This window comes from Cryptotermes secundus, unplaced genomic scaffold, assembly GCF_002891405.2.
Source record: "Cryptotermes secundus unplaced genomic scaffold, Csec_1.0 scaffold310, whole genome shotgun sequence".
Lineage (NCBI taxonomy): Eukaryota > Metazoa > Arthropoda > Insecta > Blattodea > Kalotermitidae > Cryptotermes > Cryptotermes secundus.
The window spans coordinates 212,675-227,541 of record NW_019734354.1 but is presented as its reverse complement, the minus strand read 5'-3'; the positions used below and the strand labels follow the sequence as shown (position 1 = coordinate 227,541).

Sequence of the window (14,867 nt, the reverse complement as noted above, 5' to 3'; positions counted from 1 at the left end):
GGTACAATGTCTCCGTACGTTCATGAGATGGGCGTGTCAGGCACCGCACTCGTGGTAGGTAAATGTTCATGATTACTGTCTTGTGGATCATTGTCTATCACTGTATTATTGTCACTATCAACTTCATCCAATTCAGGAATCATTATTTCATCGCCACTATCATCATCAGAAAAAATCTCGTTCACAACATTTTCCAGCTGGTCTGTAGGAACACGAAGACACTTGCTGCAAGAAGCTATGGTGAAACTGAATGAATGTGAAATATTTTCTGACCTTTACCATCTCAGAGGGTTCTGACAGTAATATAGACCCCCACAAAGTTTACAAGGGTTCTTTACAAACATGCACAAAAACTATCATATATATGTCTTTGGTTGATGAGTGCCAAGAGAGCAAAGAAGGGACGAGATTGTCAAAGCGTTAAAACACGCCAAAGCCAGGGAACGGCTGGCATCGTCCGGGCGTTAAAACACGCCCGCACCAGTCAAAGAGTTAATTTAACTTCTGAAACATAGGAATGGAATAGGATGTCCAACAATATATATAATTACAAGAAATGTTTTGTAGATAAATGTTCCATATTTTAGGTGAAAGATGGCCGAAAGTGCTTCACAGAAAAAGAAGTTCATCATTTTGGAATACCTCCAGCAAGAACTACACAGTGGAAACGTACAACTGAAGTTCAGCCATTCAGTTTTGAAGAAAGGGACAGACTCTTGCTTAAAAAGAGAGAGGAAACTATTCAGAAAGTAAGGTTTAAGACATAAAAACATACCACTGATTCAGAAATGTTATCTGTAATATCCTTAACCTCTGTTGTACCCCATTTACATATCTTTTTTTATGAAAAGTCTTAATCAGTGGTTAACATTTTTCAGCTTAAAGGGGATTTTCTTTTGTTTAATATGTTTTGTTTAATTTGAACTTCTTTTTTGAGGGGGGGAGGGTGTGGAGCACACATGACACCAACTTTGTTTCATGTCCAAGGTCTAGTGTTCACTGTGTCATCTGTCAAATCAGACTGGGTTAGCTGGTGGAATGGATTTTGTCATATTACAGCCTGAAGTCAAGGTGTGCACACACTTGCACACACATCATGTTAGTTCCCTGACCAACATATGTCTGAAATATCTATTATTCATTTTGAATCACAAGAAGTGAGGAGAATGAAAGCCAAAACAAACCCTGTGGCCTGTAGTCTGCAAGCGAACTGTACCAACCGAGTGACCGCCGCTTGTATGCGAAGTTAATGCCAACATTTGCGAATAGACGGTGTCGCGTGGTCAGCACAACGAATCCCTACGGCCGTAAATTTCGGTCTTCTAGACCCGAGCTGCTATTTCTTTGAAATAGCTCCTCAATTATCATCATGAGGCTGGGTGGACCCCATTCCAGACCCACTACTTCTCAGAAAATCTGGTAGCACCAGGAATCGAACCCGGACCTCTAGATCTGTAGCCAGGAACACTGACCACTAGACCACAGAGGCGGTCATGAGGAGGATGAAACTGTTCGGAGAAAGGTCCAGGAGTGGAAAAATAGCTTTTTCATACAGTTCATGGTCAGCTTGCTGATGGAGTGTTTGTTATGTGGTCACATTTGTCCATGCCCATGACAGAAATTTCCCTCTGCTGTAGGATGATGTATATTCATCATCAGCATGTTTACATTTTGTCTTGTGACACTTTGGTACATCACCCTTGCCTTAATGTTTATTGTGCCATTTGAATTGCTCTTTTTTGAAAATCCCTAGAATTCCTTTTACTTTTTAATGCACAGGATATGTGAGAAGGTAAGAGTTTATTAGTTATTGGTCACTGCTCCAAAAACTAGGTGTGTTCCAGAAAAAATGATGGTTTTCTTGAAAACAGCTGCACTGATTTTGAAAACTTCAGTAATTTGTGGAACACACATCCCTAAATAAAACTATGTAGGTGATATTGCAAGAAGGCAATGTTATATGCAGTAGGGGCCCAAATGAAAAAATATCAGTTTTTGTTGGACCCAGGTTTATGGGTCGGATGGCTTTTATTGTCTTTTGGTATTCATTAAGCAAGAATGGTCTACAGAGCAACAATTGATTGTCATTTCAGGGTAACTTAATCAAGGTCTATCTTATACGAGAAAGTATGCACAGTGTCTTTTCACCAGTTGTTTTGTTTGGTTGAACATTATCACAGCCTATTGTGATTGTTACATGTACATTATCAGTTAAGTTGACTAGATTCTGGAACTGTTTAACACACCTTCATATTGTGGTCCTCATAGTCTTGATACTATTCAATCTGAATGAAAGATAAAACTCTAATGATGTTTTTGAAATCATAAATGTACACTGCTGTTGATGTGTTATTAATTTCCAGTACCTGGAGCATGAGAAGAAGTCTCGTGAATTTCATGCTAACCCAATTCCAGCCTGTGTAAAGTCACCAAGCACTGTGAAGGAGGCATCTGTTCTTTCGACTGAACCAGCTCCATTCCAACTGGAGGTGGATAAACGTGGCATGATTAAAAAGCAGCAACTCAGACAAAAGGTAACAATATGGCTTATGTGTCAAGGCCAAAAGAAATGTTTACTGCTGTAGTTTAGGCATGTATACCTGGTGTGTTCAAAAAGTATCGAACCTTTGGTTGGCAGAAATTCGTTTATTGATTTGGAGGTACAAAACCCTAATCCCCTTCAAAGTAGTCTCCTTGGTAATGTACACACTTCTCCCAGCACTTCCGCCATTGTTGGAAACACTTCTGGAATGGTGATAAGCCGGGCCGTTGCATTCCGCATGATGTCTTCTCTTGACTCAAATCGGGTTGTTTTCAGCGGCATTTTCAGCTTGAGAAATAGCCAAAAGTCACATGGAGCCATGTCAGGCGAGTAGGGAGCCTAATGAACCACAGGGATGTTGTGTTTGGCGATGCAAGTCTGAATCAGATGCGCAGAATGGGCGGGTGTGTTATCATGATGGAGCTGCCAAGTTTTTGCTGCCCACAGATCCAGTCGTTTGCGCTGCACAGCATCACAAAGGCAACAAAGGACCTCCTGGTAGTATTCCTTTGTGATGGTTTAGCCTTGTGGTGCGTACTCATAATACACAACCCCACAGGAGTCAAAGAAAACAGCCAACATGACCTTGTCATTGCTGCGGACCTGCCATGCTTTTTTTGGCCTCGGGGATGTCGGGTGTTTCCACTGTGATGACTGCATCTTGGTTTCTGGGTCATACCCATAAACCCATGACTCATTGCCTATGATCACGGTGTTCAGAAAGTTGGGGTCACTGTTTGCATTGTCCAGCATGTCCTGTGCGATTTCCAGATGGCGTTGCTTGTGCTCCATTGTTAGCAGTTTCTGTACGAATTTCGCAGACACTCTCCTCATGCCCAAATCCTCGGTCAAAATTAAATGTACCGATCCAATGCTTACCCCTATCTCCTTCGCAAGTCCTCAGACTGTGATACGACAGTCCTCCATGACCAAAGTCAGCACTTGCTCAATGACATTCTCATTTCGGCTTGTTGAGGGTCTGCCTGAACGTGGTTCACTGTCCACTGATGTGCAGCCATTTTTGAAGCGGTTGTACCACTGCCAGCGACTGACGCTTTCTGCGGGCGGGAAAAAATTCACGACTGCTCATGAATGTCCCCTCCACATCACCGAAGGGAGCCTCCTGCACTTCATTGGTTTACGCGGGAAAAAAGAAGGTTCAATACTTTTTGAACACACCACGCATTTTCAATTTGAAGCAGCATTGGAAAACTTCTGATGTAAAATGTCAGTAACTGTAATCACATTTCAGCACATGATCTGTAAATGATTAGTCTAAGCAAGACATTGCCAATTTGTGGTTATGTCATTTCCATGGAAACCAAATGCAAAAGTAATCTCAGTTGATTATGATAAGCAGAAGATGGCAGCTATAAACAGCACTGTTTTGGAAATCAGTTTTATTGCATCAAATATTGATGAAGTGGGATACCTCTAGACTATTATTGTTATTATTATTATGCTTGTTCTGTCATGCTGTTTTTCCAGAACTTTCAAATTCATAATGCACATATTTATGGGATTGTTATGGTCTTCTCTCTAGGGCTGTATTATGTAAAAGAGTGGACCAGTGACAGAATTATATGTACAAACTAAAGATAGGAATTGTTAAATTTTCTCGTTGATTTTCAACAGATGTTTCACTAGTAAAGTCATAAAAGTGACATGCCATAGCAATAGATGTTTGCAGGTGTCTTCCATAGCAAGGAATTTCTTGCTTGTGAAATATATTTTTAATATTTTGGGCATGTTTCAGATGGAAGAGGAAGCAAGAAAACTGCAGCAGGCAGCTCAGTTTAAGGCTCGACCTGCAATAGTATTACATAAAAAACCATTTGAGCCCAAAAAATCCAATAATCCTTTTACTGATATAACAGCAATTGAACTTAACACTGAGAGACGAGCTAAGGAGAGGGAGGAGTTTGACACCAAGATTAAACTAGAGCAAGCAGAATTAGAGGAATTGAGGCGATTGGTTTGTATAAATAATTTGATGAAACAAAATTATACTATAAAGGACCATTCACACTAATCAGCAGCATGTATGCTCAGTTCCATGGGTGTCAGTGCTAAGAAATATTGTTTCCATACATCATAATGGATGTATTTAGACATGTCAGGTTCCATGACATACTCAGTGTCAGTGTTATGTCCATTCTGTGAAATTTGGTATCAGTGGTGATATTTCTTGTCTTTTCGCTGATACAGAAGCATAAGTGAACAGTGTGCTTGAATAGAGTCGGTAAATAGGACACGAATGGATATAAAACGTAAAACATGTGATATTTGAATCTGAAAAAAAACATTTCTGACATATCCTCCACCAATATTGATGCACTTGGCCCATCACTTTACCAGTGTGTTGAAACCTGCAGCATAGAGGTGTTGACTGTTGTCTCAGTCACTTTGTACCTCAGTTTCACCCTCATCGTCATCAGTGAAATATTTGCCATGTTTCTATACCCAGCTGTGAATCACATTATTCAACAAACACTTCCCTCCATAAACAGGAAACATTTTTTATGAATATCCTTTTCACTGAGTCCTTTTCCCACAAAAACAGAGTGCAGCTCTTTGGTATTACAATCCTCAAGCGCGGTCGTCATTTTGACTACTGAACAGCCTCAGAAGATGCACGTGTGTGTCTTCTACCCAGACTGCCATGAACCCGGACTGTGCCACTACCTAGTGATACACATAGAAAACCTGTTATATCCTTTACAGCTGTTTTACTTCCATTTGTCACCTATTTACTGACTCTTCCTTGTAATCTCCAATTCTGTCTCCTCGTGAACCTACAAATAATCACCATGGTGTGCAATAACTCCCGTCTCACTCAACATATCAGCAGCAATGCTTAACAGAATGTTTTCAAGGATTTAACAACAACTAAGCTTAATTATAATAAGTTAAGTAAAGTTATAAATGAAGAAAGCAGTCTTCTGGGATGTGGCACCGTGTAGATGTGGTGTTAACCGAAGTTTCGGAGGAACGTATCGCCTCCATCTTCCGGGTAAAAGGAAAAATAAGAAATCCGCAAGTAAAGAGACCGTGAGAACCGGTACAAGCAGACTGGTGTTGGAAATATACACAGCTATGTGAGAGCAGAGAAGGAAGGGGGGGGGCAAGTCTACATGGGAAATCAGTGGAGTGGGAGGGGGGAAGGAGCTAGAAACAGAAGCAGGGTTTTGTATGAGATATTGTGTCGGGGGAGAGCAAGGCAAGGTTAAAGGGAGGGCACTAACCCTTAAGCTGGGGGGGGGGGGGGGTGTGTGTGTTGTGGGTNAAGTCGTGGGCTATGTAGCCTTGTGGATCTGCTGTCATGTCCCGGGGTTTTTTTTAGGGAACAGACGAGAGGCTTCCATGACTTGCTGAGACAAAACCCCCCTCCCTGTCCATATTTTCGGGATGGAGTTCGATCTCAATGGCTTCCCAGTGTATGGGTCGCATCAATAGGGAAGCCATTGAGATCGAACTTCATCCTGAAAATATGAACAGGGAAGGGGGTTTCGTCTCAGCAAGTCTCCACATCTACACGGTGCCACATCCCAGAAGACTGCTTTCTTCATAGTCACTGCCGTAAAAACTTCAAATCTTACAAAGTTAGAAATGTTAAAACTTTTGTGCTGTTTTGCTGGATAGTAATGTTTTTTCATATATCTTTTTTTTTTCCCTGCTGCCTTAAATAAATTTATATTCATTCCCTTGGTGTAATTGTTAATCTCCAATGGGTGCCTGGCTTTTTCAGATAATGCTCTGTTTTGTTCAGTAATATATTGGAAGTATATTGTGACACCATGAAGTATGAAATAAATTGGTTTCATCATCAAGTAGTTCTGTATAGAGAGTTGCAGACTCTCCCTCAACTCCCCTTTTCAGTGAAGCCTGGTGGGCCCATTTTCTCTTTTTTCTTGGATGTTCTTTGTCTATAATTAGTGCAAGCACAGCAAATTCTTCAACAGAGAAATTCTTATTGATAAACCATATCAGTACTAAGAATTGGCACCAATGCATAGCATCCAACACTGATACTGAAAGTGCACCAATTCATCACACTTATAAGTGAATCGTCATCACTGATTCTAACCGAACAACTGATAACAGCACTGATATGTGTGAATGGACCTTAAATCAGTAAATATAAGTTCTGAGATATTTACAATGGTGACTGTTGAGATTGTGGTCATCTGAGTTGTGACACATTATAGTCCTGTAGGCAGATACTGAAATTTCTAAGAAACATGGTGCTTCAGTCTTCTGGGTTGAAGAATGCCGATTCAGGAATTGGTTCCATTATATAGGCAAGTTACAAAGAAAATGGTAGTGAGATCCAAGGAGAAGAGGTAGAGAAAGGAGCATGAATGTGGTCAAGGAGAAGAAAATTTCCAGCAAGTGGCTCTTTAAAGAATCACACTAATTTATCATCACTAGGGACTGGATTTTAATGCAAATGCATATTTCTTTCTTGCAACCAGAAAGAATGCTCGTTTGGATATACAGGGTGTTTCACGACTTTAGGGCATAACTGCAGGAGGTGATTTCCTAGGTCTTTGTGATCAAAAAAAGTGCATATAAACATGTGTCCGATTTTGGATGGTTCTGGAGTTATGACCGTTTGTTCATTCCCGTACACGCCCTCATGTGAACCGCGTCTATCATCTGGCAGGTTGATATTTTTAGCCAACTACAGACAGAGCGTTCTCATTATCTTGACACTTCAGAGGTACCTAAGGCATGGTGGGTTGGTATATCCGGCCACGACCAGTGTGGCGGCTACTGGTGTTCAGAACAGTTCTCATCTCGGTGCATCTGTTACGTTCACAATGCCATTTACATTTTCATTTGAGGAGTACGCAGATATGATTTATGTGTACAGGTTTTGTATTTAAGTACAGCTTTTTATTGCAAGTGAATCATTCAGTGATTACATAAAATGAACTTAAATACTTAAAAACTTAAATCGTATTGATTTGTTGGTCTTAAAATAATGTAAAATCAATTTTAATATTTGGTATAAATTTTTATGTGCATATTTTAGTGCATATTTCGGAAGTTTTTCATGCATAAATGCATACATATTTAAGGGATTATTAGGGCATAAATATCTGGTCCCTAATCATCACGCGTGGGGAAATGGAATAGCGAGAAAGGTGAGGAGCCATAAGTCAGCTGCTAGTATAACAAGCCTCTAAATTATTGTCATCATCCATGGGCACTTTCACTTCTATCAGCCATCATATCAGAGGTCACCCCACTCTGTTCTATTTGCCTCCAGATTATCTCTTTTTATTCACCTTCACCTGGCTTTTCTGCCTTGTTGATGGTTGTCCCATAGGTCGTTTTGGCTTTTGTCCATGTTAGTGTCTGACCTGAACTACTGAGTTACTGTTCGTCCATATAGCCTGTTCGAACTAATCTTTATTTTGATTTCCCTTAATTTTTCTTACTTCCTATGTGCTCAGGAGCACATCGTAGCATAGTTGGTTGAGGCACTATGTTACAAGCCGGTAGGTCTCGGGTTCAATTCCCGATGACGTCACTGGATTTTTTAATTGATCTTAGCCTTCCAGCCACACTATGGCCTTGGGGTCGACTGAACCTCTTAACACAAATGAGTACCAGGAATCTTTTTGGGGTTTAAAGGGTGGCTGGCATGTAATGCTGACTGTCTCACGCCACTATAGGTCTCCACGGCCTGTTACAGGCATAGCTCTACCTTACCTTTTTTACTGTATAATATTATATTTGTCTCATATCTTTTTTACTCTATTTGCTGTTGCTATTCCAGTCTTGTCAGTAGTCTGATCTCATAGATTTACAGTCTACTCAGCATGTATATGCAGTTATTACAATGAAATCGTTACCTTGAGAGTTTCTTTAAATTTTAGTTTTTATGCTTAGTGCTCTGTTGGATTTGAGGTTCTGGTACTGGTGATTGTGAAGAGTCCAGTCTTTTGCATTGTAATGCCTTGTAGTTCAGAGAGAGGCTGACTTTTCAGAGGAACATTTTCAGTAAGAGGTAATCTTAGCTCTTTGCCTAGCGGCCTCCATAGTCTAGGGGTGACGTTCCCACCTCGTGACTCAAGGTATGCGGGTTCAAACCCGGTGGAGGTCGTGGAATTTTTAAGGGCGGAAAAATTCAGGGAACAAGTCCTCCGGGAGGGACTTTAAGCCATGGGTCCCGTGTCGTAGCTTTACGGCACGTAAAAGAACCTCATGTCCCAAGGGGACCACTGAGCCAAATTCAGGACATTTCCCACCCAACAGTAGTCTCTTAACGCCTCTGGTAGATGGGGGAAGCATTGAGATACCGCTGAGCCAGTAGAGGCCGAACTCTCTGGCTGAGTCGGGACTGATGGCATGCACCAGTACCGGTAGGGAATAGAGACTGGTCGACTATCACAGGGGGACACACAATGGACCAACAGTTGGTCTAAGTGCATGGGGAAACCCACCCTCTCCAATACAATACAATAGCTCTTTGCCTGCTGCTGGTTTCTTGCTTGGCCTGCTTGTCTACCTCTCCTTCAGAATGTTGGGCTCATTGTGAATTAAATGACATTACAACCCAGAAGCTCATAATCTTAATGTAGTCATATTATTGACTATACACTTTAGAAATATTCTGCTTGGAAGGGGGTTAGTTAACAAGTCTGTCAGTAGGCAGACTAAAGTTGAATCACACGATGTGTGAAGGATGGATTGGAAAAAAAACTTTCAAGGAAATTGCCATGGTATAATTGGGGTACTGCTCCATCATCTGCCTGGAGGGACTGAGGAAAATCACAAAAATATCAGAATATCTGGTGTTCCAGCCAAGATTTGAACTGAGCATGTCCCAAATACAAATCAAGTACATTACTGCTACCCAAATCATTTGGTAACATACTGTTGGTTCTTATTGAGTGTAACGAATGTTGAAATGTAGGAGGAATGTCCCCCCCCCCAAATCTCAGTCTTTATTTTGTTTTATGTATGCGCAGAGGGATGAAACACAGAAAAGAGAAGAAATGGAGGAAATAGCAAGACTTCGGAAGGAAGCTGTCCATAAGGCGAATCCCATAAGACGCTACAAGCCACTAAAGATACTGAGTTCAGATAAGCCATTGACTGATCCACAAAGCCCAGCATTCTTGTCTCGCTCAAAAACAAATTAAAAGTAGTCTTAGAAACAAAAATTGCAGTATATATGATTTGTGTGGAAAACTAATGTAGTTGTATATTTTAAAATGTAGCTTAGAAGTGTAGGAATTTTTAAGTTTAGTGTGACATGTTTGTAGAGGAAATTGAAATTTTTTAACATGACCACAAAGTAATCTGGAGACATTCATGCAGTGAATAGTTCTAAGGAAAATTTTATTCCATTTTGGTGACTATATAAATTCCATGCTCCTTTAGTTCATAAGTTAACTTCATTGATTGGCCTTGTCTTGATCATTTGAGATTGGTGATGCCCTTTGAATTCTTTTTGGACTGCAAACTCCATCTGCTATGGGATTGAAGTTGTATCTTCATCATTTATTGATGTAGACTGTTAGATCATTAAAAATTTGCTACATTGTATTTTTAACATGCATCCAGTATTCATATGCCGATAAGAAATTTAAACATATATATGTGGGGCTTTACTACTGTAAAGTTTTCTACACGGTGTGTAATGTACCATGGTTCATAGAGTAGATGGGCTTTAATATATGGCATACAGTATAGAAAAGTCACTTCTGAAATTTTTAATTGTATTAAAATATGTATGAAACTACTCAAAATGACTGCAGCCAAAGATAAAATGTGAAGAATGAGTTGTACCTTGTAGATGTAAGATTTGATGTTCCATTTACTATGACAGACTGCGTGATCACANCCGGTTCTCACGGTCTCTTCGCTTGCAGATTTCTTATATTTTTTCTTCTACCCTGAAGATGGAGGCGATACGTTCCTCCGAAACGTCGGTTAACACCACATATACACGGTGCCAAATCCCAGAAGACTGCTTTCTTCTTGACAATTTGTTACAATTCAGAATATACATATGTAGTAAGAAGAGAAATATGCAATTTCATCACACCGTGTAACTAGTTGCACCAGCTCAACCTTCTGTTACTTGGTGTATGTTTAAAGTATAGTTGAGTTATATAAATAATATGAAAGCTCAACTCAAGAAGTGTTATGAAGTGCTCATAAAGTTCAACCTGGGTGCTATGAAAGACTTGGGCAATGTTGAACCAATATTCAACTTCCTGTTACCCTTTTTGTAGAACATCCTCATCATCGTCAATTTTTGCACAGGCCTTTGTGATCCATTGCTTGAGCTCCTCTAATGTTGTTGGCAATGGAAGGACATAAACAGCATCTTTAACAACCCCCAGAAAAAATCCATGGTTGCTAGATCTGGTGATGTCTAGGGCCATTACTGCATTGACATTGCTACAAGAAAGTCCATTTCGTGTTCATGTGACTGATGGTGGGGTTTTCACTCCCACTGATCTACAAATTGTGCTAATTTGCACATTCCAACAGATGAAATATTGCCATATCACTGAAGGCTATTTTGTGATACCAGTGTTATAACTGCCTACAGCCCAAATTCACAGCAGGCTGCAAGGTAGGTGCCAAGTTGCAACTTCTTGAGTTGATGTTTCTAACTGGCATGTATATAACTATACCTTGAATGTTCTTTGAGTAATAAAAGAATAAAATAGTAGAGCTCATTTATGGATACTTTGTATATATACAAACTATTTAAAAGCTGAGTTTGAGGTCTCTTAGGTTGTGACACTGTAGTCTTGTAGACAGATGCCAAGATTTTGGAGGAATGTGCTGCCTTCATCTTCAGGGTTGAACTGTTTACATTTGCAGAAGTGTGTAACTGTGTAATTCAGTTCAGAGCACTTGATTGGGCATAAGAATGGCCTCTACTATATGTATTAGCTGAAATAGATGTTCCCAGTTTCTTCACCTTGCACTCGACATAGGCAACAGACTCCATTTCCTTCCTGTCAACAAAATGAGCCTCACATAGCCTTTGGTGTTCTCCCACATGTGGTCATTTTTCCATACACAAGGGATCTGAATCTTCTTATGAGTTAAGTTCTGTTGATTATCCTGAACCAAAACAAGCAGTAAGTATGGATTCCCTACACTCACTTCCAGGAGCCAGAAGAACAATTGTGTCATTTCTTGCTCCTCATAAGGCAATGAATTGCTCATGGCAATTGATCCCTCCCACATTTTAAGTGTAATCGAACTACTATCACATTTGGTTTCATTATAGGAGGTTTGTTTCGTTATTTAGAGGGCACTTTTTTCATCTCATTTCTCCTTTCTGTGTGAAAAATACTGAGCATTGTAACCAAGCATCTGTGTCACACTGAGTTCAGCAGGATCGATTTTCATTTTCTGTTGCAAAGATCCAGTGATTATGCTTTATGTGTTCGCAGGTTTGCCTTAACAACAGCACTTTGTTATTTGCTTCAGCCAGGTCTTGGGGTGGAGAACAGACAGTGATGCTGCAGCTTTACCTTTCCTGACTTTGCTCTAGGGTGGCTTATTGCAGCTTCATCTATTGTTCCATGATGTATCCATCCTTGATCCTGTCCATGTGTTGTGATTTTTCTTGCCATTAGTACCTTCTATACCATCTGGCTTGAGACTTTCGTCTGACGCACCAAAACACACGCATTATACTATTGCAGATCCTTGATCAGTGGCTGTGCACTTGTGTGACCTCTCAGCAACTTCACAGGTGCTTGCTGCATATTATTCCCATTAGACTTGCCTGTTCCACTTTCCATATCATGGTCGTTCTGTGACCTTTGACTTGTCAGATGTGAGAGGTAAATTATCTGCTCTTATGTATTGCTGACATTTTGGCAGACTCATCTGCTTATTGAGGTGTATGGTTGTACTAAATGGATTGTTTGTTCAAGGTCTGACTGGTTGCACATTCGTATAAGAAGGCCAGGTCTTGTCATATTGACTCCCAGAGCTCACCATGTGTACAATAAAACTGTATGCCATATATTAAGCTCCTCTGTACATGTGGTCAACCTGGATAGTATTGTCTCTGCATACACTCCTTGAGCACTGTAAGACTCAACCGTCCTGTTGCTGTGGAGATTATGTGCAGAATTTCACATGGCTGGGAGACAGGAAAGTCTGTTGCATTTTGCTGGGTACCTGGATATACAGGCCTGCCCAGCAAAGAGGCAGCTAACAACTGCTAAGGAGGCAACCTTGCATGAAGACTTGAAGCAGATTGTCATAGGCAGTGATTTGTATGCCTATCTTCACTGTATTTTATTTTTGTGGCAATAAAAACTGGACCAATACGCAGGATAAGTTGTGAACACTGAAGCCATCCTTCAGCTTGTCAGGAAGGAGAATTGTCCTGCTACCTGCCTTTGGGTTGGGCATCTATTTGTAACCAGAGCATTGTCCAGTAGGAATGCCCACATTAGGCAAAGATTGCCAAACTTTCCATTTTAATAGCACATTACCCAGCATCTCAGAAGATGATTGCTATGACATATAATGTTATGGAATTCCTTTGTGGTATAAGGGTACACAAGTTTATGTAATTGACTATTTTTGTTCTCCTGTTTGCATCATTATATCTTCATTATTGTTCTTAATGTAATATTTGTTGTTTCTGATTACAGTTCTGCACAGTTTGTCAGATCATTTCCTTAGTTCTTGATGGTTCTGTCTCCACATTATTTGGAATATGAATAGTGAACGTACAAGAGACAGAACAGAAAGGAATTCCCTCCCTCCCAAATTTCTGTTGCAATTTTACTTAGCTTAATCATAGATGTACAGCACCTATGTCCTAAGGAATTGAATGCATTTATAGCGTGGAAAGTGATGAAACATTCCTCATTTTATCATCAGAAACTATATCACTGTCACCGTAGGTACATAAAATATACGTTTGTGCTAAATAAAATTCAGCATGGAATAGGTTAGCTGTCAGAAGGTACAGTGCATGAAGATGTTGAAGGAAAACTGCTGAGCACATGAAATATAAATTTATTTTTCTTCATAATATAAATGCATTCTTGAATGGTATAAAATACCTACTCTAAAATACATTTTTAAACCTATGTCTTGTGAACTGGAATAGCTCAATTAGTAAAGATACTGGCTGTGGGGTGAAGAACCAGGGTTTCATTTCTGTCAGAGGCAAGTACTGCTGTTTTCTTGACCATGTCCAGACCATCTTTGGGAGTCACCTAACTTCCTACCAGGGGGTACCACATATTCTTTCTTTGCCTAGTCAGCTGAGTTATATATGGTAATACGATTGTAGTTAATGTGGCATGCCATTTACTTAGAGTAATTGAAAAGCCATGCAACCCATTGAGAAAGTAACTGCAATGGATTAAGGAGACTTACACAAATAATAACAAAAAAAAAGTCATAAACATTATTGAAAAATTAAACCTCGGCTACTAAAAAGAAGGAATTTCGTAGTTTACTGAATACCTACCAACTTCTTATGGAAAATTGCTGTCAGTAAACTTAATTAATTGGTTAGATAGTTAATTTAAGTTTTGGTTTGATTTCTTTAATTCTTGACAGTTATGAAAAACCAGTGCATTTGGTTGACTTTAACCCAGTAAACAAGTAGGATAAGTATGATATTCAACTGTATGAAGAACCATGCATTATAAACCAAGTAAAGTGGATTCTATTTGTGGATGGTAATATAGGACATTGTTCAAAGTAAACTCAAGAGTTAAAGTGAAGCATATCAACAGAACATATCCACTTTTGTAGCATCTTGTATAACTTGATAAATAAGTGTGGTTAGATATTCCATGTATGGTACAGGGTTTACCGCTTGTTTGATTTTATGGTCTGTAAATCATTGCCACAGTACAGTATCAAAAGAGAAGGTTTTAGATAGCATCTGTGAAAAACTCCATGGGTTATGGTGTGTTTGATGCAGGTTACTACAAGAATGACCAAATTCTGTCTGATTAAATTTTCAAGCTTGGTCAAAATGTGGTAACATTTTCTTCCAGTGAAACGAAATTAACTTTTCATCTTTTGTTCTCCTTGAATGCAAATTATAGGACAATTTGAAGTCAAGTTGAATTTTAAAAGAAACTAAGCGTGCATAGATATGCGAACAGCTAAGCATCCAAATCAAGCATTTTATATACCGTATTTACGCATGTATAGGCCGCAGCACAATTTTCAGACAGAAATTATAGAAAAAATAATTTTCTTGGAATATTATTTCAGGAGTATTACACCCTGTATTACTAATTATGAATATAATTTTTTTTAAATGAAGTGTGATTTCGAATATAAGCCGCAC

General features: G+C 39.6%; 1 protein-coding gene across 1 annotated transcript in view; it reads left to right on the top strand.

The window, feature by feature from the left end:
* Window positions 1-10,108, top strand: part of LOC111868838 (targeting protein for Xklp2 homolog) — a 35,081-nt gene extending 24,973 nt beyond the window's left edge. The window contains exons 8-11 of the mRNA XM_023859862.2: window positions 588-749; window positions 2,364-2,534; window positions 4,299-4,517; window positions 9,526-10,108. Of these exons, the coding sequence (XP_023715630.1) occupies window positions 588-749; window positions 2,364-2,534; window positions 4,299-4,517; window positions 9,526-9,699 (726 nt within the window). The 3' untranslated portion in view covers window positions 9,700-10,108. The remainder of the gene's footprint in view (window positions 1-587; window positions 750-2,363; window positions 2,535-4,298; window positions 4,518-9,525) is intronic.
* The last annotated feature ends 4,759 nt before the right edge of the window (window positions 10,109-14,867 follow it).